A 27,953-nucleotide genomic window follows, 5' to 3' on the forward strand; every position below is an offset into this window, starting at 1 on the left:
GCTCTCACCCTCAACCTGGTAACAGGGATGGGCACCGCTCCTCTCATTGTGAGCGCTTTTGTTGTTATGAGCGAAATTGAGTGGTAAAATGTTTTTGAAAAGAGCGCTAAACGAAAATGAAAATAGCGCAAATTACAGCGCTCAAAAAGGAGCGGAATGAGAGGAGCGCTTATTTTACCACTCAAAGGGAGTGGAAAGAGGAGCGCTTATTTTACCACTCAAAAGTAGTGGAAAGAGGAGCGCTTATTTTACCGCTCAAAAGGAGTGGAAAGAGGAGCGCTTATTTTACTGCTCAAAAAAGAGCGGAAAGGGAGCGCTTATGTTACCGCAGCGCTTATTTTACCGCTCAAGAAAGAGCGGGAAGAGGAGCGCTTATGTTACTGCTCAAAGAAAGAGTGGAAAGAGGAGTGCTTATTTTACCGCTCAAAGAAAGCGGGAAGAGAGGAGTGCTTATTTTACTGCTCAAAAATGCGTGAGCGTGAGCGGATATTAGGCTAGCGAGTGCGAGTGGCGAGTGAGCTGAGCAACTCTTTGACGAAAATGCCCAACACTGCCTGGCAATGACTATTACTCCGAGCGGGCCAGACTGGGACCCCTCGCGTCGATACTCCCTTACGGATAATACCGGCTTAGTCGCTTGGCAGAATGGATACGTTCCGAAGTTTCGTCGTCGGCCGGAACAAGTTTGACCTCACCTTGGGCGTTAAAAGGGTTCTATGGCGAGGGTGAGCGAAATTTCCCGGCAAGATTGCCCCTCCGACACTTTGGTGAAAAGCCCGCTCGGCCTCTCTGGGAGAATGGACGGTGGTAGGTGTGTAATATATTGGGGTGACTGCCTATCCAGAATGAGGACATCACGCGGCGCACCTCCCTCCCGGCCGCTGCTTGTATTGTTCGCCGGGTCAACTGGAATTTGGCCGGTCCAAGCTCATTCTTCGTCTTAGGGCGCTTCCTTTAACAGCCGTCTTTTGAATCGGCTCTCCGGTAATATTCGGGGGAGGACAATGGACGCGGACCTCTCGCTCTTCCCACTGCCCACTACTATCTTCTCTCGACGGTGTGGTTTAAGTGGGACGGTCCCATCAGGCGCGACGTCTTAAATGATCCTGACTTTGTGTTTGCGCGCCTGATCTCGGATCGTGTCCGGTGATTACCCCTTTCCTGCGGCTTCCAATGACGCACTCGGATGCTATTAGCGAAACCTTTCTCGATCATCAAAATATATTTATAGCTACTATGTATTTTATACGTTGATATTAATCAAATAAGTCGAACCTAAAAAAAATACTATCATAGTGGAATTCTCTCGCGAGACTATTTGAAGGGATATTTTTCTCAGTCTGTTTTGAAAGTCCTTCGGGGGAAGATGCGACTGAACAAGAAAAATTCTAGATATTTCTAGATAAAAAAAATAAGGAACTGTAGTTATATATAAAGCGTGAATTTGGAAGCATTTGAAGGCGACTTTTGTTACACGTTTCGGAACGTTTTTTTCTTGGTCCATGTCGGCCCCTTTTTAGGGCGCTTCTCTGTCGTATTCATCTTTTCTTTCGTGGCCCTTTTCAGAAAGGAATAAAATGCGAGGCGAGAAAAGGGGATGAAAGAGGAAGAAACGACGGAAAATTCCTGCGGCTCCTTTCCTCTCTTCTTCCGCCAGTTCTTCATCGGTCCACATTTCTTTTTTTAATTCGCCCTTCGATAGAAAGTAACAGGGACCCTCCAAAAGTAAGAACGTGCTTCTTACTATCCCAGAAGAATTTTCGACGAGTTCCAAAAATGTTTGAAAATAAAATAAGTTGGCCGCAACCGGGATAATAACCTTACACGGGTGTAACGTAAAATATCAGTTTTTAGTTCATTTTTAATTAGTATTATCGAGGTGTTAATTCATGGGGTTGTTTCAGTACATTGAAAACTTGGCGGCGAATTTCAAAAAGTCGGGGAAAAGTCAGGGAATTATAAGAACTAGATTAATAACAAAAATAAATAGTAAAAAGGTTAACCTGAAATTAGAAATTTTTTAGGAAATAGTAAGTGTCATGGAAATGTCCGGAAATTTTGATAAGTGAAAGTCGTGGGAAAAATTGGAAATTTTATGAAATAGGTCTGGGAAAAATCGGGAAATTTTAAATAAAGATAAAAAATGGAATGAAAAAGTCTGGAAATTTTTAAGAGTAAATGTTTTGGGAAATATCCGGCAATTGTAAAAAGAGTAAAAGTCATGGGAAATTCAGGACATTTTAAGAAATAGTAAGTGGAGGAATCTTTGTAAAATATTTTGAGTTTTTCTTTACATAAAATGGCAACCATGCTATTTCTTACCCGGTTTTTATTGGATAAACTGATAGCCACTGATCTTCACAATTAATAACCTGGAAATACCAAGGAATTGGAAATTGAACATGGGAGATAACCTCGTAATAACTGCGTTTTACGATAGTACATTAGGAAATATAAGTTGAGGTTTGCTTTACGCTACAAATACTATTACTAAAAATGTGAATTCATAACTTTAGTGGGGTGGTCTTAGCGGGTGTGATTTCTAAACGCGGTTACAATAGTTGGAAAATGGAGAAAGGGTGGGTTTTAGGACGGGGTAAAGGCAGAAGGGGTTAGGGTGTAGGATGGGGGCAATGGGTAGGCGGAAGACCACGCGGTTATCAGAGATCCGATCCGCACCACCGATCGAAAAGTGATCGATACCGAACTCTTTCGATTGGCGAAGAGACCAGATTTCTTTCTCACTTTAGCCAGCATACGGCTCCTCCTTTCTCCGTCCAATATATCTTCTCAATCCTCCCTTTTCCTCTCTTGTTCCATCTTATATACTTCTGCCCTTATAAGTCGCCTTCACCCGAAAAGATTCCAGTGTGATCACGTGAATTTCATTGTTCGAGTTTTTTCCCGCCCCGGTCTGCACTGTTGTTTAAAGTTCGCTACAGACCATTTGGTCAAACAGAAAGCCCTTTTAGCCGGCCAAGCCAGCTTCCTTTTCGCTTCTGACCATGCGCGTTCAGTCTAGTGTTAGAGTGGACGTTTGTCCGTGTCCATTCTGCGCGAAGCTAATTTAGTTTAAGACTTAGGCACGAAGTGAAATGGAAAAGGGGATAAACGGAGCCTTCCAAAATGAAAGCTTTATTCAATTGGACGCCTTCGATCCGCTGGCCTCTCCCGCAAATCGACAACAAAGGTCCCAAAATCTCTCACAACTCCCCCCTCTCTTCCGTGCCATTTCTTTTTCATATGCAGTGTTCTCATATTACCTGGAAATCCTGGAATCCCTGGGAACGTCGGGGAATTTGAATATGGGTCTTATAATCGGAAATTTTAAAAATGGTCTAATTTTTTAAAATCCCCTGACTTTTAGACTAATTTTTAAAATCCCCTGACTTTTAGACTAATTTTTAAAATCCCCTGACTTTTAGACTAATTTTTAAAATCCCCCGACTTTTAGACTAATTTTTAAAATCCCCCGACTCTTAGACTAATTTTTAAAATCCCCTGACTTTTAGACTAATTTTTAAAATCCCCTGACTCTTAGACTAATTTTTAAAATCCCCTGACTTTTAGACTAATTTTTAAAATCCCCTGACTTTTAGACTAATTTTTAAAATCCCCCGACTTTTAGACTAATTTTTAAAATCCCCCGACTTTTAGACTAATTTTTAAAATCCCCCGACTTTTAGACTAATTTTTAAAATCCCCCGACTCTTAGACTAATTTTTAAAATCCCCTGACTCTTAGACTAATTTTTAAAATCCCCTGACTTTTAGACTAATTTTTAAAATCCCCTGACTTTTAGAGATTAATTCTTAAGTCTGGGAATTTTAAAAATTAGTCTAAAAATCATGGAAATATCAGGAAATCGAATTACGGTTGCAAATAGGAAATCTTTACTCTAAAATATAAGTTGAAAAATTCAAAATTTTTGGCACAAAATAAGTCTGGTCTAAAATTAAAGGAATTAAAAAAATTAGTGCACATATCAGGAAATTTTAATATGGGTTTACAAATCAGAGAAAATTTCGGTCCAAATAGCAAACCTTAAAATACAGGTTGAAAAATACAAAGGTTAATTGCACAAAATAAGTAAAGGAAAATGGTCGGAGTAAACCAGGTAAAGCCTGGGAATTTTAATCTGTGACCTTGGATTAATAATAGTGCCTACCTGAATATATCACTCTAGCGTTCCGCGTGCATTTCCTTAGTGTTTGTTACGGGCTCTGCCTTGTAGAAGGCTCCGTGTTACGGGAGTTTTGGAAATTCCGTTAACTTCGCCGAAGCGGCGCTGCTGTCGCAAAGGCCATTTGCTGGTCAGGATTTTTTTCCAGTTATACATCCAGGTAGGAACTACTATTATTAATCCAAGCTGTGACAACCATGTCACCGTGATTATCGGACCCAAACGTGTGGATGTTATACGTCTAATGATTGTGATCACAGTTCGTAACCTGCGAGTAATCAGTCTTAAATACGTTACTTAATTACGTCTAATCACGTCCTCCGGGTTTCAATATTCAACGGTGGCGCTGTAATAGAACATAGAAGTACCTATAAAGTTTTTATATAGTAACTGGGTTTCGTTTTTAATGTAGCTCTTACGTCACTCTTACGTCACTCTCACGTCATTCCAATTATTTAATAAAAATCGGGCAAATTTATGAGGGTTCCGAAAGTTTGCGCCAATGAATACAAATTTACATCTTATTAAAGATTTGACTTTTTTTCTTCTTTTATATGATAATATTGAACCAATTTAACTTAAATGACAATCATGAAATGAGTTACTCTGTAAACCTTTGTTTTATTTTATCATGTACCAGGAAAAATCAGGGAAATATCCGTTTGAAAACGTGGATTTATCAGGGAAATTGGGTTGCCAATAGCGGTATGAACCCTGTCCAAAATGTTTTTGGAAACCTAACTGAGCTAAAATATGTTTTACTGGCTTGCATTTCAACGTAAAGGCAGCGCCATCTATCGTTTTCTTAGATTCCGATACTGTATTGAACAGCTGATGGTAACTTAGGTATCGATTGGATAAAACGGTTTGAAAGGATAAATGTTTTTTCTAGCTTTAGACAGAAACCCGCTAGATGGCGAGGTGAAAGTTATTTTCTTTCTCTGTCAACGGTGAAGCGTCTTAAAACAAAAATTAATAGTTCTTTTTTATAAAATAACCTTGGCCATCTGGTTGAAATGTTGCCTCCCCGCTTCAGCTGTGGATCCGTTTTCTCTACCACTAAAGAGCTTATGAACTCATTCTTAGGCATTAGCTGAACTATTCCAGGGCAACATTTCAACAATTTGGGCAAGCGTAAAGACATTTTACTTGAACTAAATATACTTATTTATATATTTAGAATGGCTGAAATGCTTATAACCGTTTCAACAGGCATTCTTACTATAAGTATAAATAAGAATATTTTTGTATGAGTGAACAGAATAATTTTGTTAATTTTCCGGAAAATTTTCCGAATTGCGAAAAATTTTCCGCAAATCAGTAAAATTAAAAATTGAAACATAAATTACCTTTTAAGGGTTTTTAATGTTTTAATCTTTTTATCGATATAAAAAAGTCTAATATCAGTAAACATACTACAAAATATTAATAGTGTTACATTGTTAATCAGTTTAAACTAGTCTAAAGGTTTAGTTTTACTTTCAGATTCGAAAAAATGAGGCGAAAATTCCGCTTTATTTAAAATTGCAATTAGACTAATCATGGAATGAAATCTTTTTTATTTTATTCGGAAAAATACGGAAAATTTTCCGTAAAAAAGGCCTCGGTCATTTTCCGCGGAAAATTTTCCGACTTACAACACTAGAACAGATGTTTGCCTGGTGATTCCCGGTAGAGAAACCACGCCTCTTTGCCTTCCCCCGTGTAAACTTCCCCCCATTATCCATAGTTGTTGAAAGTCTACGCAAGGTTGGAAAACGCAATCGCATAGAGCTCGTGCAAGGTTGCCTGCAGTTTACGCCCTTTATTATTTTGGATATTAATATTACTCGAACACTTATCGACTGCTATGATGTGTATAATCTCGATTCAATTACCTACTCTTTTTTTTCATATCTCTCCGTGATTAAGTAAACCCTGGGTATTATGGGGACTGAGATAGATAGATATATTTTCCTTTATTTAGCGGTATCTTACGGAGGTTTAATCCGCTTTTATTGACTAATTTTTTCCCCCGCCAAGACTGTATTGGCCTTCGATATTGATGCTTTCCCGTTGCTAGATACCAAAAAACTTGATAAGCCTTTAGATGGAAAGAGAATACGATGGAAAATTGCTATTACTTTTTACGCCTCCTATCCGGCTACGCTAGTTTATATATTTTCCCTCCCCCGCTCTGTTTAAAAGCCGATCCTTTTCGCGTGTTTTTTTCCTCTCCACTCTATGGGATTAGATCTAATTTGCTCCAGATACTGGACTTGATTTCTTTGCCCAAAAAAGATGCCCACCCCTTCGGCCCGTTCTTTTATGTAGTTACCGATACCTCCAGTCTCCGCTATCTTTGTTTTATTTGGTGGCAAGCTTTGGACGAGAATACGTCGTTCTCCTGGCCGGGGTTAGGGCGCCCAGAGCCCCCCAACAATCTAACTATCGAATCTTTTCCGATATCTCTCGGGCCCGAGAACCCCCCGTAGCCTTTTATCCTCTGTTCCAATCTAGCTTTTTCGTCTTTATTTCGGGACCACTCCCCGATACCTTGGTACCTATACCTTCTCTTATCTCGACTTGTTATTTTTTTATGGGCGCTATAGATGGGTTGTCACGGTTCTTGTACGTCGTGTTACGTATCGCAGATGGCGCCATCGCCTAATTCCGCTACACGCCTATAATATCCGCTTCCTTTGACACGGACTATATTCCGCCGCTTTACGGAAAAAGTAGTGGCCGCGTTTACCGCCTTCGATGCCAGGTGAAATTGACACGCTGCCTTCTCTAATCGTCAATCGCGACTACCCCTCTTAGGGTCGCTTCTTAATATAACCTTTGGGACCTTTGACCTCTCATCGACTTTCGTTAGAGCTTACTAACAGTAGTTCATCTTACGACCGTCACCCGATTTTCTAGTAAGTCCCGTTTCCTTTATTGATTTTACCCTTCTAAGTTGACGGTGATAATCTAAATGCCGCCTTTCGATTGTACGTTTAATATTGTTTGCGCGCTGTTACGGGGATGTATTTATAGATTTATCGGTTCTGCCCTAATAACCACGAAATTTCCCTTTCATCAATTGAGGTTCCTCTTTCTGTTTGCACTAGCGAGACATTTTTCGCCCGATAAATTTCGTTTTAGACCTTTTTTTTATATATTTTTTAAAATAAATCGACAACGGGAATATTGGTCCAAAAACTCGTGTTTTACTCGAAAGAGGATGAGAGTAAGAGAATCACTTAATGTTTTGAGCTTTGCCTCGGGGAATGGAAAAGGAAAATTTATCGTAAAAGCTTATTTCATATTTTTGGTGATTTTATTTTTCGCGAGGCCATTTAACAACTGAGAAGGTCTTAGGAATAAGTGAAATTTACTTAAAACCGTCTATAGGCGACGAAAAATCTTAAACGACTTACGGACCATTTTATTTTCACGCTGACTCGTTATGGGATTAAATTCTTATTTCTTAATCGCGTAAAGGATTGTCTCGCGTTATCAAATCTTATATTTTACATTAGATTTATTACTTTTAGCGGAAGTAAAATAATATGTAGAGAAGGGAAAATTATTGGAATTTGTTGTATTATAAATATTTTACATTAGATTTATTACTTTTAGCGTAAGTAAAATAATATATATTGGAATTAGAAAATAAGTTTAAAAGTCATCGAAAGTCAATTTTGAAAATTTCTAAAATGTTGGGAAATTAAATTTAATTTTGAAAATATTAATTTCGGGCCCCCATAGAGCCCTAACTATTAGAGGTAAATATACATTTTAAGGGTGAAGAATGACTCGTTGGCTCCTAGTCGGGCTCCCGAGGCTACACGGGCCACGGTAATTTGTACCGGCTAACCCCATTTCTTGTCGGGCCTGATTATAAGATTACTTAAAATTTCTGGTCCTTTTTTTAAACGTTGCAATAAATTGTTATTTTGGTTAAAACATAACATTTATACTAAATAAGTTGAATAAATTTATTAACTTTCGATAAAAGTAAATTATAAAGTAAAAAATTTACTAATTAAATTAAATCTTGACACTTGGAAGATATTTTTACTCAAGATCTACGACAAATTCTGTGATTATCATTTATTTTCTTGAAAGTTTGGCTAATTTTTTTCAACATTGCAATAACCTTATATTAGTCCATTTTAATTTATTATCTTCTGATAGAAGTAAAATTTTGGCCTTAAAAAGTCAGGGAAAATCTCATAAAATGGTCAGCGAAAACAGGGAATAGTCGAGGAATTTGAATATCAAAATTTTGTGGCAACCCTGTATTATTACGTTACTTTTAGTAATATATTTGCCATGGCTACAGATGAATAAAAATATTCATTTTTCGGAACCCGAGGCGATTATCTTCTAATTGGCGATCTCTTTTTCTTATTTGTCAGTTTTTGGGAATTTGAAAAATTCTTTCATTCCATTTTTTTTTTATTTTTTCTTATTGCTCTTAATCCACACTTTTGCCTCTCGATTCGGGTTTTCTTTTTGTATTTTCATATTTTGGTACCAAACTGGGTAATATTATTTTTGTTGGAGAGAGAATGAAAAAATAATCCCCGTACTTGTGCTTTGACCCCGTTTTCTTTCCCGCTTTTTACATTTCAGACGTGATTAAAATCATTTTTGTGCGTTTCTTTACTGGCTAAAAATATCGTTCGATCCTCTCGGGAAAAAATATTCTTCTTTTCTTCCAAATTTTTCTGCGGATTATGAAATATTTTGTATAAAGAACGCTGTTTAGGTACTCAATGAAATATTACATTGTTGTTACAACCTATATAAATCTAACAGGGCTGCCACACGTCAGAGAAAAGTCGGGGAATTATAAGAATTTGTTGGAAGTAAATTTTATTTTGACACTTTTTGAAGGTAATTTTACTCTAGATCTATGGTTATAATTTATTTCCTTGAAAGTTTGGCTAATTTTTTCAAAATTGCAATAACCTTTTTACTGAAATATAAATGCATTTAAATTTATTAACTTAAAAGTAAAGTATAAAATAAACATTTTAGCCTTAAAAAGTCAGGAACAATCTCTCATAAAGGTCAAGGAGAAAACAGGGAAAAGTCAGGGAATTTAAAAATGGGCCTAAAAAGTCAGGGAATTATAAGAATTATTTAAAAGTCAATTTTAACTTGACACTTTTGGTAGGTAATTTTTCTCTAGATCTATGATAAATTCTATCATCATTTATTTCCTTGAAAGTTTGGCCAATTTTTTCAATATTGCAATGACCTTTTTCTGAAATATAAATCCATTTAAATTTATTAATTTCTGATAAAAGTAAAGTATAAAATAAAAATTTTGGCCTTCAAAAGTCAGGGACAATCTCTTATAATGGTCAGGGAAAACAGGAAATTTAAATCGGAAAATTTTGTTGCAACCCTGTCTAAGGCCAACTCCTCTAAATACTATTTAAAAGGTTTTGGTCTAATGTCAACAAAATGTTTCGGAATCCGCAGCGTAGGGGTCGCGGCCGTTCGTTACTTAGTAGCACGTGACTCGAACACGTTATAGGAACTTGCGCGCTTCTCCGTGATCGCGGAAAAAAACAAATGAAAGCCAATGAGTGTTGCCCCGGCATTGATGTGTCATTCCTCGCCGTCATCCGGTATTTAAGTGTGTGGAATTCCGCGCTGACTGGTACCCTGTTCGTGGGCTCTCGCCTCATTGTCAGATGGCGATGTGTTTTCGTTTCGAGTGGAGACGGAGCTAAATTGTCTATAGTCCGGATGGCGCCACGGAACGATTAACAAAATTGTTATTTTTCTGCCGGCTTCCCTCTCCATCCGCAGTCGCTCTACCTTCTTTTTTTGCAGTTAGTTCACGCTTGGTTCTCCTCCATCTTTGAATTCGCTCTCGGAAGAGGATGCCGATCGCTGGACGTAACCCGCGCAATTGGCGATATATCCCACCCTTTTATAACCATCTATTCCTTGGGTATTATTACCGTAGCTGATGATTTTGATTTTTATTAAATTCCCAATATATAAATTAAATAATTTCTATCCTGCCTTCATTTATATTTAAAATTTAATATCGATTTTTTCGTAACTCTTTTTATGATCTTTATCAATGTGTTGCTTCCCAATAAAATATTACCACTACGTACCTTTTAGGCTAAATTTGTTTAGGAGCAAGCATAAATGAAGTGCTAAGACACCACACTGCCATCTAGGAGCAACAAACACAAGGAGAACGCAGCTAGCCTTTAAACACGCTAACGCATTTTTGTGTACAAATTTCATTGGACGAACCTTTACGCTGAACGTTTTACGGAAAAGGGGAGAAGAAAATTTCCGACGGCAGCAGGCGCTAAAGCGTCTAACCAATGAAAACTGTACACAATAAAATGCAAAACTTTTGACGGATTGCGTTCTCCTTGTGTGGGGTGCTGTGTTTGTTGCTCCTAGTTGTAATGTAGCTTGACGTCACTCTTACTATTACTACGTGCACGTGCTAGAATTGTAAGGAATTACGTTTTTCGCGTGCGCTTGTCAGCACTACAAATAAAGCGCCATTATTATATTATATATATTATATTATATTATATTATATTATATTAATTTAATTTTATAGAAAAATCTATTGCGCTACATTTAAGTAAAGTTTGGGCGGTTTTATATCGAAAGTTAACGAGGATCGTGTCCATTCTAGTTTGATAGCTGGCAACCCGGCATCGGTTTATCATTCAAGGCGACGCTACCTGAGCCCACTTTTTTTAAACCTTTTTTTTTCGGTCCGCCCCGCATTTGGGCATTTGTTCTCGAGTGTTTGGTCCGCCCTGTTTAAGTGGCGATTCTGATGGCTGGCTTTTCGCCTCGAATCGATACCCTTCGGCGGTCAATTTCCCCCGTCCCCAATCCCAACATCTTCCTCTCCTTTGGATCGTTTTTGTTTTCATACCGCGCTAGTTCCGTTTCTTTAAGAATGCGGAGGCAGGTCCCTTGTTCTACAGCCACCTTTCTTCCGTATCGGGGTCGTCCTATCCTCGGAATACAAAGATTCCTTCAGTCTATTTTCGTTTAGGATACTTTCTGCAGATTTCTGTTCCCAGGGACGAAGAGGTTTTATTTCGCCCGTACCCAATCTTCGTTTGATGGGATGGCTTCTATACTTTTATCTTTTGAAGGGTATTTTTGTACATAAACGTCCTTCCTTCAATTCGGATCTAGGTATCCCAATTATGGCGACGTTTTTCCTAGGTACAACATTTCCATTTGACTTTATAACGAGTCTCTACGGACACCGCGAAATATCGCTTTACGCCTGTTTACCGTAGACGAAATTCCCAGTTTCGATTGTTTAGGGGAAGTTTGGTTGGGATTACAATTTTTGTTGCTATAAAACGTTGTTACGCGCTTTAGTTTGCGTTTTATGTCGGACATCTGTCAGTGACAGGGCCAAAGTCGTTTATCATACATTTTTAGCGCGATAGTGTTATATAAATTTTTAGTTATTAATTCCTATAAATTATCATTTCTCATTTTTAGTGTTTGGAGTTTTTATAAACGAAAACTAAAATATTATTGGTTTTGATTTTGTAACGTTTAAAACGTCATATTTTAAATTTAATCGCTATTTGCTAATAATCTTCAAATATTTTATTCGTATTTTAAAAAAATTTTCATGGTAAAATAAACTATCACGACTGATACTTCGTTAAAGAAATATAATTTTATCAAATTTGATTTTCGAATAGTTTCTTGTTAAAATATATGCAAATTTATTCCGATTAATTTTAGCTCTTTTTTACACCTTTTTCGCTTTCTCTACTCCATTTCATTCTTCTAAATCCGACTTGTAAAAAGAAAGACTCGGCATTTTCTGCTTCATTCCGACTGTCTGATTATACGGATCCTGGCACTGACCTTACCTGCCCTTTGTCGTAACACCCAACTATCAAGTGACCTTAGTCCAATCATAATAGTATAAAGGATATTACTTTCCCCCTACGGTCGTCCTTATTAATATTCATTGACTCGTCAGACTGGTCACGCTAGGGTCTGTGTTGGTCATCGATGACCCTTTCTCGCGACCGTTGCTGACCCCTGTCCACCACGTCCACCCACGCTGTCCAGTCACTTTCCGGTACGCTGTTTTATGCCTGTGTTTTTTCCTTTCGTAAAACACGCCACGTTCTCTGTACTCTATTAATAGTAAATCTAGTAAATTACGTCGTATTTTATTGTCAGGTGTTTTTCGCCCCCTCGTGGTAAGCGGAGGGGATTAAAATCGGGCCCAAATAAACTTTAAAGGGGTTTTGGGTTTGCCTTCCCCCTATAGTTAATCGGCGTCCCTTTTATACTTTAAATGGGGCATGAGGGGTCTATCCCATATATATATATATGAGATATATATATACACACCCCCACCATTAATGTTATTATTTTTTCTTTTGCGAAGGTTTATAGCGGCCTCCGCCGTATTGTAGGGCGTTGTCTTTTCTCTTATTATCCAAAGAGCTCCTCTGTTTTCTTATCTCACCCATAAAACGTTTTACTTATTTATCATCTTACCAAAAATCCCAATAAAGCAATCGTACATTTCAATTTGCGACTCTACCACGGAAAGTATAGAGTTGATAGTATAAGTGGGTGACTTCTCCCTGAACACCGGTGTATTGCGGTTGGAACACTTCTACAGGCGTTTTGGCCTATTTTTTCTCTACCACCGATAGCGCGAAAGAAAAAGTAAATAAATCCTTGCGCGTGGCTTTTGCGTTAGTTAGTTTGAATTCCCCGGACCACTTTTGCGCGACTTAATTGCTAAGTTCTATCGCCCCGGGGGAATGGAGGAAAAGTTGTTTCCGTCGCTTTAAACGGCGAACGGCTTTTTTGGCTCTATCCCACCTTATTCGGGTTTTATTATCCGAACTGTGGTCGGCGGTTTCGGTCCTAGCTTCTTTCCTTTTCCGTCTCGCAGTCGGGTGAAAGCCCCCTTTAGTCGGATTTGAACTTTTAGCCGCTTTGCGTTGTTGGTAGGCTTCGTTAAAAGGCGAAAGTTTGGTCTGTGTGTGGGGATTCTCTCTCGTTCTTCTTTCTAGCCGCAATTGCCAAGCTAACCAAAATACAGCGTGAAAACGACTTCTTCTCGCCTGAAAGCTTCTTCTTAGCTCTTCTCATTAACGGTTTCTGTAAAAGAGAAATTTGCGGTGGCACTGCTCTCCTGGTTCGCTAGTTCTTCCTTGTACTTTAGCCGCGCGGGCCTTAAGCCAGCCGTACGTTAGCTCCCCGTCACGTTTCGATCCCGCCTTCCACGAAACGTTGTCTTCGTACAAAAGACAAACGTAGTGGAAGGCGGGATGACTCGCGTTGCGGAGAATTGGCTAACGTCTAGCTTTAGACGATAAGCGCCACCTCTACAACAGCCCCCGTATACATTCGCCGAAACTCCCCTAAATTAAGTCCGCCGCAACTTCGTAACGTATCGATACCTACGTACGCGTCTTCTATACTAAAGGTTGAGTTAAGGAGTTACGATAATCGACTGGTAAGAAGAGTTAAGATAAAGGAAGAGAAAAAAATCCCCGAGTTTCGTTCCTACGTTTTTAGGATTCGGCTTTTTGGTTTTCGGGCTGGGCAAATAGTAGCCAATGAAGCGAGATCAACCCCTATCACCCTCTATTTCACCCGATAGTTTTAACAAAATAAGGAAGAGGGTGAAATCTGCGTTACCCCCAGCAGCGAAATATATATTTTTTCCGACGTTTCTAGCGGGGGGGGGGGGGGGGCTTCTCTCCGTATAGTAGCTTGGGCATCGCCTATAGGTATGTTTGCCCGCTCGCAATGTTGACTCTTCGTGCCTGGGATTCGCCACCTACTGCGAACCCCGCGTTCTAGGATTACTATATTGAAAGACGTTAGAAGCGGCTAGATCCGAGCACGGGCGGGGAGGGGGTACTGACTTATATTGTCGCGGAGCGGGGGGGGGGGAGTGCAGTCTCGGTGTTGTTTGACTAGCGAAGAGAAGGGGGGGGGGATATAAAAATGCTTTCGAATCAATATTCATTCAGTTCACCTCGGCAATATATATAAGTACAATCCGCAACGATTCCCTTCCGTTACGCGCCTTTATCCACCCCACGGCGCCACCCCGCAGTTTTTCCTATAAGAGTCCTAGCGGGGGCCGCCCTCGCCACCTTTTTACCGTCTCTCCATGCCAGTTATGTTTGTCCTACTATAGCCACCCGAATAGGTTTTTCCTATTAAGGAAAAGGGCCCTCCCGCGCCTACCAATTCTACCGGATCGCTTAGAGAATTTCTACGTTACTATTTCACCCCTCTCTCCTCCCTCCTTTTTGTATATGACAATAGGGGGGGGGGGTTTCGACGTTATGAAATATTTAAAAGGTGACCCCCCTTCCTATCTTTTCCTGTCTCTTTTTTTAATGTAGACATAGTGGCGTCCCAGTTATGTTATTGGAAAAAAAGCGAAGGTTTTACTAATCCTTTGTTTGTGTTTGTCGTTCTTGTTATATTTTCTTTCGCCGTGGTTTTTCGCGTCCATTTCGCAAATTAAAGGAGATGTTTGGCCGTGTTAAACTCGGATTTATTATCGATGCCCGTAGGACGCTTGTTACGGTATTTACGTAATTATTTGATCAATAATATAGTAACGCAGTAACTCCTCTAACCAATCGCCCGAAACAGGATTTGGAAGATGCGCTTCTAATTCTCCCATTGGTCTTTTTTTGGCCTACCAGCGCCTGTAGAAGTGTTCCACCCGCAGCACTCTAGTGTACTAGGAGAAGTACCAAGGCTGGACCACGGCTGAGGCTTCCATCCTGTATAGTCTCCGGGATTGAAGAGTCACTCCGAAATAATCTTTCAAGGGTTAAGGCGTATTGGGTTTAGGAACTCTGAGTGATAAATTCGGCCGCTACGCCTTTATCAAGCGGATGAAGTAATCTTCGTCTTTGGCCGATTACATCAACTTGAATGGACGCGATAAGAGTCGGCTGAACAACTTTCGTATATAAGAATTGAGATTATATTTTCGACGAATTTACATAATTTGTCATTCTCTCCAATCAAATAATTCGAAACAGTCGTGCGCAATTTAAATGTCTTTCCAGTCTGGTAGTTGTTATTTATCCAGTATGAAGTAATTATTAATAATTCGGTACAATATGTCTATATGTATATATAACGTCAATAAATTCTGTAGAGCACTAATTTTCGTATCGAACTGTTTATCTTACCAAATTCCGATGGATAAATATTAACCTTTTTTTTTTCGTTTTTCTCATAAACGGGATAATAACGAAGGTTCTTTATGTCGTCGTGTATTTTGATGGTACGGTGTTATTCTATTATATACGATATATTTCCCCTAGTTTTTATTTTCTTCCATTGAAAGAAACCTTACGTTTAGAAGTAAATTTCAAAGATTCTGTTTTACGTCTCTCGAAGAAGCGGCGTCCAGAGCCTACCTATCTGGCTAGGCCCGGCTCTGATCTGTCGTCTGCTTCTCCGTTCCACCGCCAGAGGGTTGGGCTGGCGCCATCCGTCGTTGGCGCTCGGCAGCGGACCCGTTCCCGCGAGTGAGGGCTTCTCTCTGGATCGGCGGCGCGCGCGTCTCGGCTCCTCTTTCCCGCTCTCTCTCTCTGTCTCTAGCGCGAAACGTTTTCTCCTTTTCAGGGCGAAAATCGGCCCAAAACGCGGGAGCATTCCGAACGCGTTCGAAGGGCGATTAGCTTTCTCTCTCTCACTTCTCTCCGCTCTTCCGTCTCTGGCCGGATCGACATCGCGAGAAAAGGGAGTTTCGAGCGATCTTAGCGGTAGCAGCTGCAGCAGCGTGTGTGGCGGCAGAGAAAGCCTCCTTTTCGCCGCGCTGGTGCGCGCCCAATACTCTCCCCGATACAATCATCCGTTTCTCTTCCGGACCTTTCTGCTCTCCTCTACCGCGTGTTTTATCTCGCTCCTCGGACGACCAGCCCCCGCAACTGTGACAATCTCGACTGACATCCGACAAATCGCACCGACTGTTTTACGCTACAACGCGTGTTTCTGTGATCGCCGACATTCCGTACGAGTTTTCTCATCTCCTCCGACAAATCAGATATAACCCCTGGTGGAAATATTATACGTAATCGCGACCAAACCGCTTTTCGATAATCAACGAGATCTCTATTTTTGCAAAGTAAATTTCGACGAAACATCAGCGGGAAAAAAAAGTATTTTCGTATTTTTCGAGCCAACCCAATCGGTGCTCGTTGAAATTTCGAATTATTACGATAACTTGTCGCTTCCTCGAAACGCTTACGTTGAAAGATCTCCGACGCAGTTATATAAGCGACGAGTCAACTTGAAACAAAACGGAGCAGTTTCTTTTTAACCGGGTTTAACCTATCCTTAATGCTGGCTAACGACACGATGCAGTGGGCTTCCCTCGCCTCTTGGCCTACCAGCCCTTTGCTCCTATGGGTAAGACCTCTTTTCTTTGACATTCAATTTATTAAACATTATAGAGGTAGTTTTATGAATTTCGCTTAATGTAGACACGGATATCGGGGGAATCAACGCGAAGAACGTTTTTGTTTGTAACGTTCGGGCATTCTTCGACCCTATAGTATTTGAAATAATCCCACGTTTCTACGATTCGACGTGGATCCAGTTTCACAATTCGTATATTGGACGAACGATATAAGTTTTGAAAGGTAATCTTCCAATTTTGTCCAATATCCGGACGCTAGTAAATCTAGACTTTTCGGTCCGAGATGTGACGATCGAAATAGTAAACCGATCCTACCCTCGTTTACGGCTCAACCGAAACCAACCGGGGAATTCAGAACCTTATACCTCAATCCGGCGACGACTTTGATTTCAACTTTCATTCGATCTGCCAGAAGATCGGAAGCGTATAGCTCGAGTTACCACCCGGAGTCTGTCGATATTAAATTAATAATTGCGCCGGATTTTCGATGGCGCTCCTACGCGTCGATTATTAATTTTACCCTTCACAGCCACGAAATCCAATACCGACCCTCATCTTATTATATTAACTCTTTAACATAATGGGGTTTCGTATTTTTAAATCGCGTTAAAATTTAGCTTGTCATTTTAATCGAAATTGACGCGTTAAAAATATTAATTTCAATCGTACGAATTTAATATCACGTCACTTCAATTCCGAGCAATTTATCGCGTTTGGGATTTTAGATTTTAGCGGCTTGTCGTCCCATTGTTTGTTTGGGGTGGAAACTTACAAAGGACCCGAGTGTATCGCCACTCCTCGTACTTATCGAACTGTTCCGTTAAGCCTACGTATCGCGTTTGCGTTCGAAGGCTAGAATAGTTCACGTAAGGAAGTCGCGACGTTGGGCGAGCAGCTTTAAAGGGATTAATCCCGCGATAAATTAAACTTAATAAAGCTGTTTTATACGAAGCTCCATATATCACGATAATCGCTGTCTTATACATAGTTTTCCTCGCTTCCCTAACATTAACATTATCCGCTCTGTTTATGGGGTGTGGTGGCTCTTCGATGGTTTTTTCTTCCTCGCAGGCACTCATTGAGCCGCAGGCCACTCCCGAAACAGAAATCGTGGTTGCGAGTTAACCCTTTTTAGACATTCCGAACACCTAGTCTTCCAATCTGGTCTCTTCTTCCGAGAACCCGAGTCCTAGCCGCTGCGGTAATTGATGATACGCCTGCTTTTCCACTCTTCATACCTTACCTTCATATATACAGGGTGGAGGCCTCAGCCAAGGTCCAGCCACGGTACTTCTCCTAGTACAACAGAGTGCTGCGGGTGGAACACTTCTACAGGCGCTGGTAGGCCAACAATAGACCAATGGGGAAATCTAATTATCCTACTGGTTAATTTTAGGCCTACCAGCAGCATGAAAGAATGAATATTTATTAACTATTTGTTAACGAATAAAATCTTTTATAACCGGGAGGAAACCATAAATATGGATTCACGAGTTACATGCTTTAAAATATATTTGCCATCGTCTAAAACATATTATATACAATGATTTCAATAGAATAAGTTTGCCAAAAACTATATAATTTAGAAAATTTAAAACAAAAGGATAGATAGTGTTAATAATAGTTATTTACAATATGTACAGCTCATATATGAATACATTTGCTAGAGGGAATACATTTTTAGATTTGGAACTAATTAGGAATAGTTTTAATTCGTTTCGTCACGACCAGATCTTGATTTTTCTCTGGTGTACTAGGAGAAGTACCAAGGCTGTACCACCGCTGAGGCTTCGAATTCTCCCATTGGTCTATTTTTGACCTAGCAGTGCCTGTAGAAGTGTTCCACCCGCAGCACTCTGGTGTACTAGGAGAAGTACCGAGGCTGAACCACGGCGGAAGCGTCCACCCTGTACATACACACATACTCCCGTAGGGATCGGATTTAGCTAGGCGCTCTCTTTTAGGGCCTTTTCGCCCCAACCCCTTTTCCTTTTAGCCTCCTCCTCTTCCTAGTGCTCCGAAGATGTAGATGGTCCTTTAATACTAGCCTTACTTCGACTGGCCTCGTCTCGCCTCGCCTGGCCTCGCGACTGGAATATATTTAAAATATCGACTACACATTTTCTCTCCATCTGACCTTATTCGTCCCTGGGGGCTTCTTTGCCTCGGTTGGCCCAGTTTACTAGTGAAAATATATGTATTTTTCCCTCCTCGCGTTCTCTGACTCTATGACGTTTTCCTATGGCGTCATCGCGACGTCATAAACCCTGCTTTGGCTTCGCTCTTGGGAATTGAATTTTATAGACTGCCCCAAAAAGAAGAAAAAAAGTGTGAATGTGAAATGGTTGATTTACATTTCAAATAAACGCGGACATTGACTTCAATGTACTTAATACATATCTCTTTGTACCTTACATTAACGGAATTTAGCTATTTACAACTTGTACCAAAGTTAGTCGTGGTTCGTTTAATTCAGGGCTCCCACCAGGTACTTCAAATACCTAAAGTTCCATAATTTACCCTATAATTGACATTTGGTCCCTAAAGTACTCTATTTTCATGAAATCTATGGAATCTAACATAAGATTATGTAATTATTATGCTATTAATACATCTGCTCCTCAAGGACTGTTTACTAAATAATCAAAACTGAGGATTAACAATAAAATAGTTCGAAAATACTACACAGGGAGGCGCCACAAACTTGGAAACATTATTAAATCCTAGGAGAGAGTTTTGGAATTTAGTTTAACTAAATAACTTTTTGTTTTACATTGATCCCTATTTTGAAAAATTTGGTCCCTATTTTACCGTATTTTTTCGCGAAATGTCCTTTGGTTCACTATGGTTTAACCAGATTTTGGTGCGAGCTTAAATAATTAAAAATAAATTAAATATTCCCAGACGAGTATAACAGTTTTATTATAATGACGTATTACGCCACACTATTTTTCTTCCATATCGTATTTAGAAGGTACCAGGCTCGAGCTAATAGTATTAGCAGTGTAGGTTGTTATTGTTATTATTATTGTTATTATTATTATTATTATTATTATTATTATTATTATTATTATTATTATTAATATTAATATTATTAATATTATTATTATTATTATTATTATTATTATTAATATTATTCGCTTTGGCGGTGGCCGACATGTTGGGTAGAATTTTTATTCAATTGGAAAAAAGCATGGGTGAAATCGTGTGACGTAGAACTGTTAGCTCCCTATTGTCTCATTCCCACCTTTGTCATTTACATCACGCGTATGATAGTCAATAATGCTATCCCACATACTGTCATAATAAAGGAACTATCTTAACGCCATCTCGCGAAACGTATTTGAACCACTATTAAGCTTTCCGAAAAGGAATGCCATGTCGATATAGACGTGATCCAAAAAGAAATCACCGCCCGCATTGTGATAAGCTGGTCAGGGAGGGAGGCCAAACATAGCTCGAGCATGAAGCGTGGTAATTCCAAATGTATTGCCCGAAATAATGCTTTTAATAACAAGAGGCGTGGCTTGATATCGACATTTGAGTTGGGGGTAACGACAATATTTTTGCTTCGCACGAATCCAATCGTGTGAGAGTGAAAATAATTGGATGACCTCTTAGAGAAGGGGAGAGAGAGTGAAACGCGTGGCTAACGCTTTGTTTAAATGGGCGGTGCGCCACCATACGTCACGTAAAGTCCCGCAACCCGCTCAGTTACAACGCTAGTTATGTCGATAAAAGTTCCTGAACCCCGTTCTCCCTTCCTCAGACGTATTTACGAAAACGGCGTGTTTAGTCATTTCAGTCACGTACGGTATTTCTAATGTGGCCCGTCGTGTTTTTCATTCCATTATCGACACGATCTCCATATAAATTTTGATAAGAAAACTATTTCCTTAATTTCTTCCTTGGTTCTGTATTTGCTATATAGTTTTTGAAAGTTCCGAGCTTCGCCTAAGAAATTCTAACCGTATAGCGCGAAATCAATTCTCCGGTTGCTGCGAGCTTAAGTATTTTATTTTTATTACTATATTATTATTATACCTCCCCCGCCCTATCAATATTTATAATGGCCGTTTCGGAGGAGAGAAAAAAACTGCGCTGTTAGGCCTCGGTTGTTTTATGGATTCCGAAATTTCTAATATAAAGTATCCCGGCACGCGATCCGGCATCTCTCTCTCTCAACATCTGGTAGGGGAGTTTTTACCTTCTTTCTTTTTCCTTGTTGGTTCAAAAAGGGACCGGGGAGGGATTTACAAATTAGGCAAATATTATCGATTAATTCCCCCCCCCCCTCATCGCTGCATCATGACCCTATTTGTGGCGTTTTTATTTCGTCGGGAGTATTCAAATTATCACTTTTCGTGCCGCTTTGCCCCTAAATGTCGACCTCCCTGTAATGCGTCGGTGCGAGGCGGTTGGAACACTTCTACAGGCGGATGGTCTATTTTTAGTCTATTTCTCTGTGCGACGGGAATATTGTTTACCGGGAAAATGACTAGAGGAATTTTTTGAATTTATATCGTGATGTATGTATTTTTAGAACATAAATAGGAGGAATAACGTTCTGTTATATCCATTTAATATTCCAGACGTAGATAAAAACATATTTTTTCGTATTTATGACAAATTGTTTTTCTGTCTTAATGGATCATTTGGTTTGTTCAATATTATATTATTTAAATTTTTTATGGTATTTTGTTTTAAATGAGATTTTAAACCATCACGAAACGATATCGTTTACGTATTTTAAAAATAAAACTTTTATTAAAAATATATGGAAACTTAAAATTGAGGAAAAGTGACTTGTGTTATTCGTCTAGGGTTTGAAAAAAAATTCCGAGGGTTAAGAACAGAACTGCTTTTTTATCCGCCTCTTCTCCCATTTTCCCCTCCGAAGGGTCTTTCCTGTGGGACTAATCCTGGATTAGCGTCCCGCCGCTCCATCCAGCAATGTTCCCAATGAAATATCGAGCCTTTAGTTCAATCCCGCGGAAAGATGATTTTTTTAGCCACTCCTCCACGTCTTACATTAACGCCCTTTACTCGAAACCTGGACCACTTATCTCCAACGGGACTCGGAATGGTGTTATATTCTGACGTAGAGAGATGCGACATCTGTTGTCAGTATTTATAAACTTTGAAGGTACTTCGTAAATTGTTATTTTTTTGATGATATTAAATAGAAATTCTCATTGGAGAAACATGGATAAGTTCAGAGATGTAACATCTATAAACTTTTTAATATTAAAATATTATTTATAATTGTAGAAACTCGGATAAGTCCAGAAAGGTTATTAGTACCTATAAACATTGAAGGTGCTTTGTAAATTAGTATATTTAGTTAATTTTAAATAATTTTCGAACCTTTACGAGTAAGAGTTTTAAATATTTATGGAATTATTATAATTAAATTTCAAGGCACGTTACGGGCAAATGATCACGCACTAAATTTATTCACTGTCATTTAACGAATATTTATAATGTGGCGTTACGAGTCCCGTTGAATGTAAATGTACCGAGCTTGAAATACTTTAAAACTGTTCGAAATTTTACAAAGTTAGTAGACGGCTTCACTTGGTGTATAGTTTCCTGAATTTGAAATGAGACGGTTCTATGGAATTCCCAAGGCTTGTATAATATTACTTTGAAATTTCGGTAACTGAACTAGGTTATAATCTATGTAGGCAGGGGAGGCTAGTTAATAGGACAGAAATAGTGTCTAGGGGGACTAAATTGACGGTTCGATTGACTCGATATGTCGTTACGCCCGCCATTTAATTCCTAATGATGCGTTATGACGTCCAGAATTATTATAACGGTATTAAGGGGGGTATTCTAATTACTCAACTGATAGTCTTGACGTAAGGCATCCGTGTGGTAAAGTCGGCGTATCTTATATCTTCTTTTAATCTAGATCGTCGTATAATTGCTAGGATTAAATATTCGAACCTTCGACCTCGTCAGAGCCCGTTTAGAAATTAAGACTCGCGTACTTTAAATGTCTAACGACTCTTCGGTTCGAATTTTAAAAAGGGGCGAGTGAAAACCTTTTCGGCTTTCTTTTGAATTTAAAGAGAATAAAAAACTCTACGTTTGCTAGGGGGATAGACGTGGGGCTTGAAGTTTCCAGTATATTTAAAGCGTTCTTGAAAAAAAAAGTCTGATTGCTAAATCAATATAAATCCCCATTTCTGACTCGACTATGTTAGGTTGCTTTTTCCAACTCCCACCTGAGTACCCCCTTTTAAAGGGACTAGAGTTTTTTTTTATTCCTTGTAAAAATTTGGAAATGAGATAGCGCTTGTGTTTGTTATTGTTACTGTTATAAGATGTGTACGCTTTTAGATTCGTTGTTTATAGTTTGTGCTTTTGTTTTGTTGTGTTAGAGCCTTTTACGTAAACAAAAGAAATTAAGTGGACTGAACAAATTAGATATTTTGACGTTGTAGTTAATGCGATGCCTTTCCCGGCAAAACCCTTAATATAATGAAGAGAGGTTAAGCAGAGTGTTCGTATAAACGGGTAAGTCTAGTTTAACATAGTGCTTTAGAAGACTTTGTCAAAGTTCACTTGGGAGTGATGTCAAATATTCCAAAGTTTCAGTGACAGATTAGATTAGTAATTGGTAAATTAAGGAATTGCGAAACTATTGTTAATTTAATGGTTTGTACGGAACATGGCTAACCTGGATAAGTCGGGGATTTCTAATTCGGCAAAAAAGTCAGGGATTTAAATAATATCGTAAAAAGTCAGGGATAAGTCAGTATGCTCTTATAAAATATAATTCAGTTTGTGATATTTAAAAAATATTGTTTCAATTTGTACTTTTTATCTACATATATGAAAACATAAAATGATTAAAATTAGGAGAAATATTGCCAAAAATTAATCAGACATAACCTGGATAAGTCAGGGATTTGAAATAAAAAATTTGTACGAACCCTGGGTTCACCAACGTTTACAAATGGTAACTCCGCATACACGAAGAACGACATCTATCGGCTGGAATTGCCAAGACTTATCTTTAGAATGATATAATACGTTTCATTAAAATTGATTTACATTCCAATGCACTATATCTAAGATGGAAATTTTGGATTGTAGCAGCGAGATAGATATTTTCGGTTGTTTTAAGAACTTCGATAACGCTTCGGGCTATTAACTTGGAAAGTGGGTGGGTGGAGCAGATACATCCGGACCAAACTAAAAGATCGTACACGCCGTGTTATTCGTTTGAATATTAAGAAAAGAGACTGAAAAGGTTCTCGGCGAAAAATCTGCCAAGAAAGTTTTCGCTTCGCTCTTCTACTCGCCTTGATAATAATTATCTCGGGCCGGCAATGCGCGACGATGAGCGAGTTTTATCCAACAGAGTGAGAGAGAGAGGTTACGTTTCCCTCTGCTTTCGGGTGGTAGCAGGGGGAAGGCGAAAGTGTCGCGAATTCCGAAACTGTACTACAAAATAGGAAGGCGACAGAAGGGGTTGGGCTGTGTATGGCATAAGCGATTTTATGACTTCCCCTCTTGTATATACAGGGTGGAAGCCTCAGCCATGGTCCGGCCTCGGTACTTCTCCTAGTACACCAGAGTACTGCGGGTGTAACACTTTTACAGGCGCTGGTAGGCCAAAAATAGACCAATGGGAGAATTGGAAGCCTCAGCCGTGGTCCAGCCTCGGTACTTTTCCTAGTCCAAAAATAGACCAATGGAAGAATTAGAAGCGCATCTTCCAAATGCTTTTTCTGGCGATTGGATGAAGATGCGCTTCTAATTATGCCATTGGTCTATTTTTGGAATACCAGCGCCTGTAGAAGTGTTCGACCAGCGAAACTTTGGTGTACTGGGAGAAGTACCGAGGCTGGACCACGGCTGAGGCTTCCACCCTGTATATATAAGCGTTTAGCCCTCCAGCTAAAATATGACTGTTGTAAGCTTCGAGCGCGTCCGTGGTTCGTTGCCTCGACATTTCGGAGTTTGAGATAGGTACATTGGTGGCGAGAGAGAGAAAGTGTGTCGCGCTTTCTCGTATACATAAACTGATTGCCTGGTCCCAGGTATCGATTCCCCCTGAATCTCGTCTCCTCCGTCCGCCTTCCCCTGGTACTCCCGCTTCGCCGTATAGCGTGTTTGGGGACACGAAGTTCGCGTGCCGAACGCGTGCCTCTAAGTTAACCCCCCTCCATCGGCTCCCCCCACCCTTACCCCTTCCACTCTACTTCGTCTGCGATTTTAATGACCCTTTTTTTCGCGGCGTACACGCGAGAACCTTTTCCTCCTTTCTACGACAAACATTTCTTATCGTCGCACCATACGCGCTAATTTCGAAATCTTCCTTTTCTCCGTATTATATATCTGTGGAAGCCTTGTTCTGTTTTCTGATAGTGATCAGGATCGAAAACTAGAAACTGCTATGTAGGTTTTATCGTAGTTTTTCTTAGAATATTCGTAGTACCATAAATATTTATATTAGGTGGTTTCTTTTCGCCTGTTCTTTGACTAAAAGTGTACTGTTTTTACTTTAAAACGGTTTATTCGCCTGTTCCGGGGATAAGAATTACTCCGCCCCATAAACTATTCGCTTGTTTCGGAGTTTAGGCTACTCTTTTTACTCCTTCTGAAAAGGAGGTGTAAAGAGAGTAACTCGGATTTTGTCATCTGCTAGCCAGGATTTATCTGCTAAAAAGGCCACAGGCAGCCATTTTGGAAAATCGTTTTTACTCCGACTCAAACTATTCACCACCACGGAATCGGAGTAAGATGATGTTATAGCGTTACTCTTCTAACCCTTCATTAAATATTTATTTCTGGTTGATTGGAGTAACAACTAAGCCGAATGTTTTAAAGGGCACTGCACTGCCTAGTACCCTAAATATATTTGAGTTACTGAGAACTTAGAAGACTACAAACGGTAGAACGCCATCTTGTATCGCTCGTAAGAACTTCAATTTTATTTTTAATCAAACTTCTATAATTAGTGGCGGAAAACTGAAATTGAACTACTAATTTAAGTTCGCGCTGAATTAAAGCTGCATTTTAAGATTTATTTTAATTCATAATGAAAACAAAAATATCAAGAAAACAAGATTATTAAAAATAACACTGTTGTTTCAATTTAAATTGACATTAAATTTAACAATCAATATGGATCTTGTACAATTAATGCTGCATTAAAAGATTTAATTTTTATTCATAATATATAGCACCATCGTTGGTGAATTCTCAAATTGTTGTATCGAGTAAATATTTTAAAATAAATATCTCCTACGAATAGCGTTGTTTGAATTGCAATTAACCAACAGTCCTAGGTTCGTAAACGTTCTCGGAAACTATGGACTAAACCAATCTTACATTAACGTTGATCGTAAAATTCCTCTCCACGTTTCGATGGCGTCGAATTTCGTTTGTCAATATCACGGAACCCCAAGTTAAGGTCGGCTTTTGGAGATTCGGCGGCGCTTATAATCCACGTCCCATTCAACAATCGTTGGCCGCTTGACCGGCCGTTATTCAAGGAGTGGCCCACGGTATAAATTGTTAGAAAATCAGAATATATTACACGTGAAAAGTAGGAGGCGATCGAGCGGATTTATACTCGGAGAGTATGTCGTTGGCATTGTCTCCTTCTGGCGTGGATGTCGCGCTTGGTGAATTCGAGTCGGAAACAGTTCTCGGAGTATCTATTATCTCCGTTCCCGCTTTGGCGTTGATCAGCCGAAAGCTGACGCGCTTTCCAGCAATTGAGCTCGGCTCCGGCTTAAAGTTAAGCCTAATTCCGACGCTCGCTCTCATCCCCCGACGTCAGCCTTCTTTATTGTCTCCCGGCCCATTAATTACCAAAGATGTTACGTAGTGTGACGCCGAACGAATTACTCGCGGAGAACCTTCGTTTTAAAAGCAGCTTCGACCCTTATGTAAGTTTTCCTATACGCGGCAAACTCTTCATTGTAAGTCTCCGCATCTCTCTCCGGTTCAAATCGAGCTCGCGGCGGAGGTAATAATGTAATGTTAGGAGCGTTAGTTGTCGGCCATATCCGTTCATAATGGCGGAAATAATTAGAGCGGCAATGCGAGAGAGAGAACTCCGTTGATATGTCTCGATGTGTATAGCGATGATGATCCTGCCTTATCGCTTTTATTTGCGAAAAGGGAATCGGATAAAATGGTTCGGTTCGTGATAGGGACTCCGTTCTCGATATATTTCGATTCATCCAGTCCTCGCTCTATATTACTGGCTAATGCGTTGATATCGACGCGGAAATTCCGATACGAGAAACTGAACACTTCCGTTTTGTTCCTTCGGGTCTATCTCTCTTCCTTATTCATATTGTAGCGACATCTATATTGTATCTACTACCGTATACGACAGTTTCGAACTCCAAATGCTATAGGCTGATAAGGGGAATGTTTAGCGATTGTTTGCTATTTTTTGACAATACTGCGTGATTTATAGACCCTAATATAAAAATGGTATAATTAATGATTAGATGAAATGTTAAATTTTTCCTTTACACAATTAATTTGCCTTTGTTACTTATAAAGTTTGTATGATAAATACCCAGGAAACCTGGAATTTGGTAGATACCAAATGTTTGGAAAAATTACAAAAGTACTGAGGCTATCAGTTAAAAAACCATAATTATTATCGAATGAAAAACTGAACTGAACTAGAGTTGTACAGACATGGTTTGATCATTTAGTTTGGCTAAAGAAAAAGTGGCAAATAGATGGCACGCCCGACAGATACTTTAAGGCTTTCCCCAATTACATCGTAGTACTGATATGCAGCCTAATTTATAGGAGAAAGCGAGTAATTTAAATTTTACAAGCTAAATTGGATCTTTTTAAGTTTTGTTTCGTTTTTACACGTATGAATTTTAAAAAAATGTATATATATATATATATATATATATATATATATATATATATATAATTATTCAACGAACATTAAACCGTGACTGAACTGAACTAAATTTTAACATCGTTTGAAAGTAGACGACAAATGGGTGTCGTTCGGGTTTTTTTTATCTTAGTGTGGGCAGTTTTTCGTAATTAGATCCATCAAAATAATTAGAACTTTGTAAAAATAATCTTCTCCAAAAATTTTAAATAATTCGAGTTCCGTAAATATTTTCGTTCATTTTTACGAAATAAAGTTGTAACCCTTGTATATTCTAATAAATTAAAGGTATAGAAGATGGAACGCATTTCTCAGTCTATGGTTGAACCATAGATATAAGAAATGTATATAAAGGTCTAGAAAAATTTCGGGGCGTCTAAGCCTAACATAAAATACGGAATTGACACCTAGCAGACACCGAGGAAGGCACG

At 39.2% G+C, this 27,953-nt stretch overlaps 1 protein-coding gene across 5 annotated transcripts in view; it reads left to right on the forward strand.

The window, feature by feature from the left end:
- LOC149934899 (nucleolysin TIAR-like) overlaps window positions 1-27,953 on the forward strand; it is a 296,032-nt gene that overhangs the window by 92,372 nt on the left and 175,707 nt on the right. Inside the window, exon 1 of one of the 5 annotated variants that reach the window (XM_090152835.1) lies at window positions 16,408-16,612. The exons of the other annotated variants lie outside the window; for them this stretch is intronic. Coding sequence (XP_090008961.1) covers window positions 16,544-16,612 — 69 coding nt within the window. The 5' untranslated portion in view covers window positions 16,408-16,543. Of the gene's footprint in view, window positions 1-16,407; window positions 16,613-27,953 lie in introns of those variants that run through there. 5 annotated transcript variants of the gene reach the window in all.

This window comes from Leiobunum rupestre, chromosome 7 (genome assembly GCF_980474605.1).
Source record: "Leiobunum rupestre chromosome 7, qqLeiRupe1.1.hap1, whole genome shotgun sequence".
Lineage (NCBI taxonomy): Eukaryota > Metazoa > Arthropoda > Arachnida > Opiliones > Sclerosomatidae > Leiobunum > Leiobunum rupestre.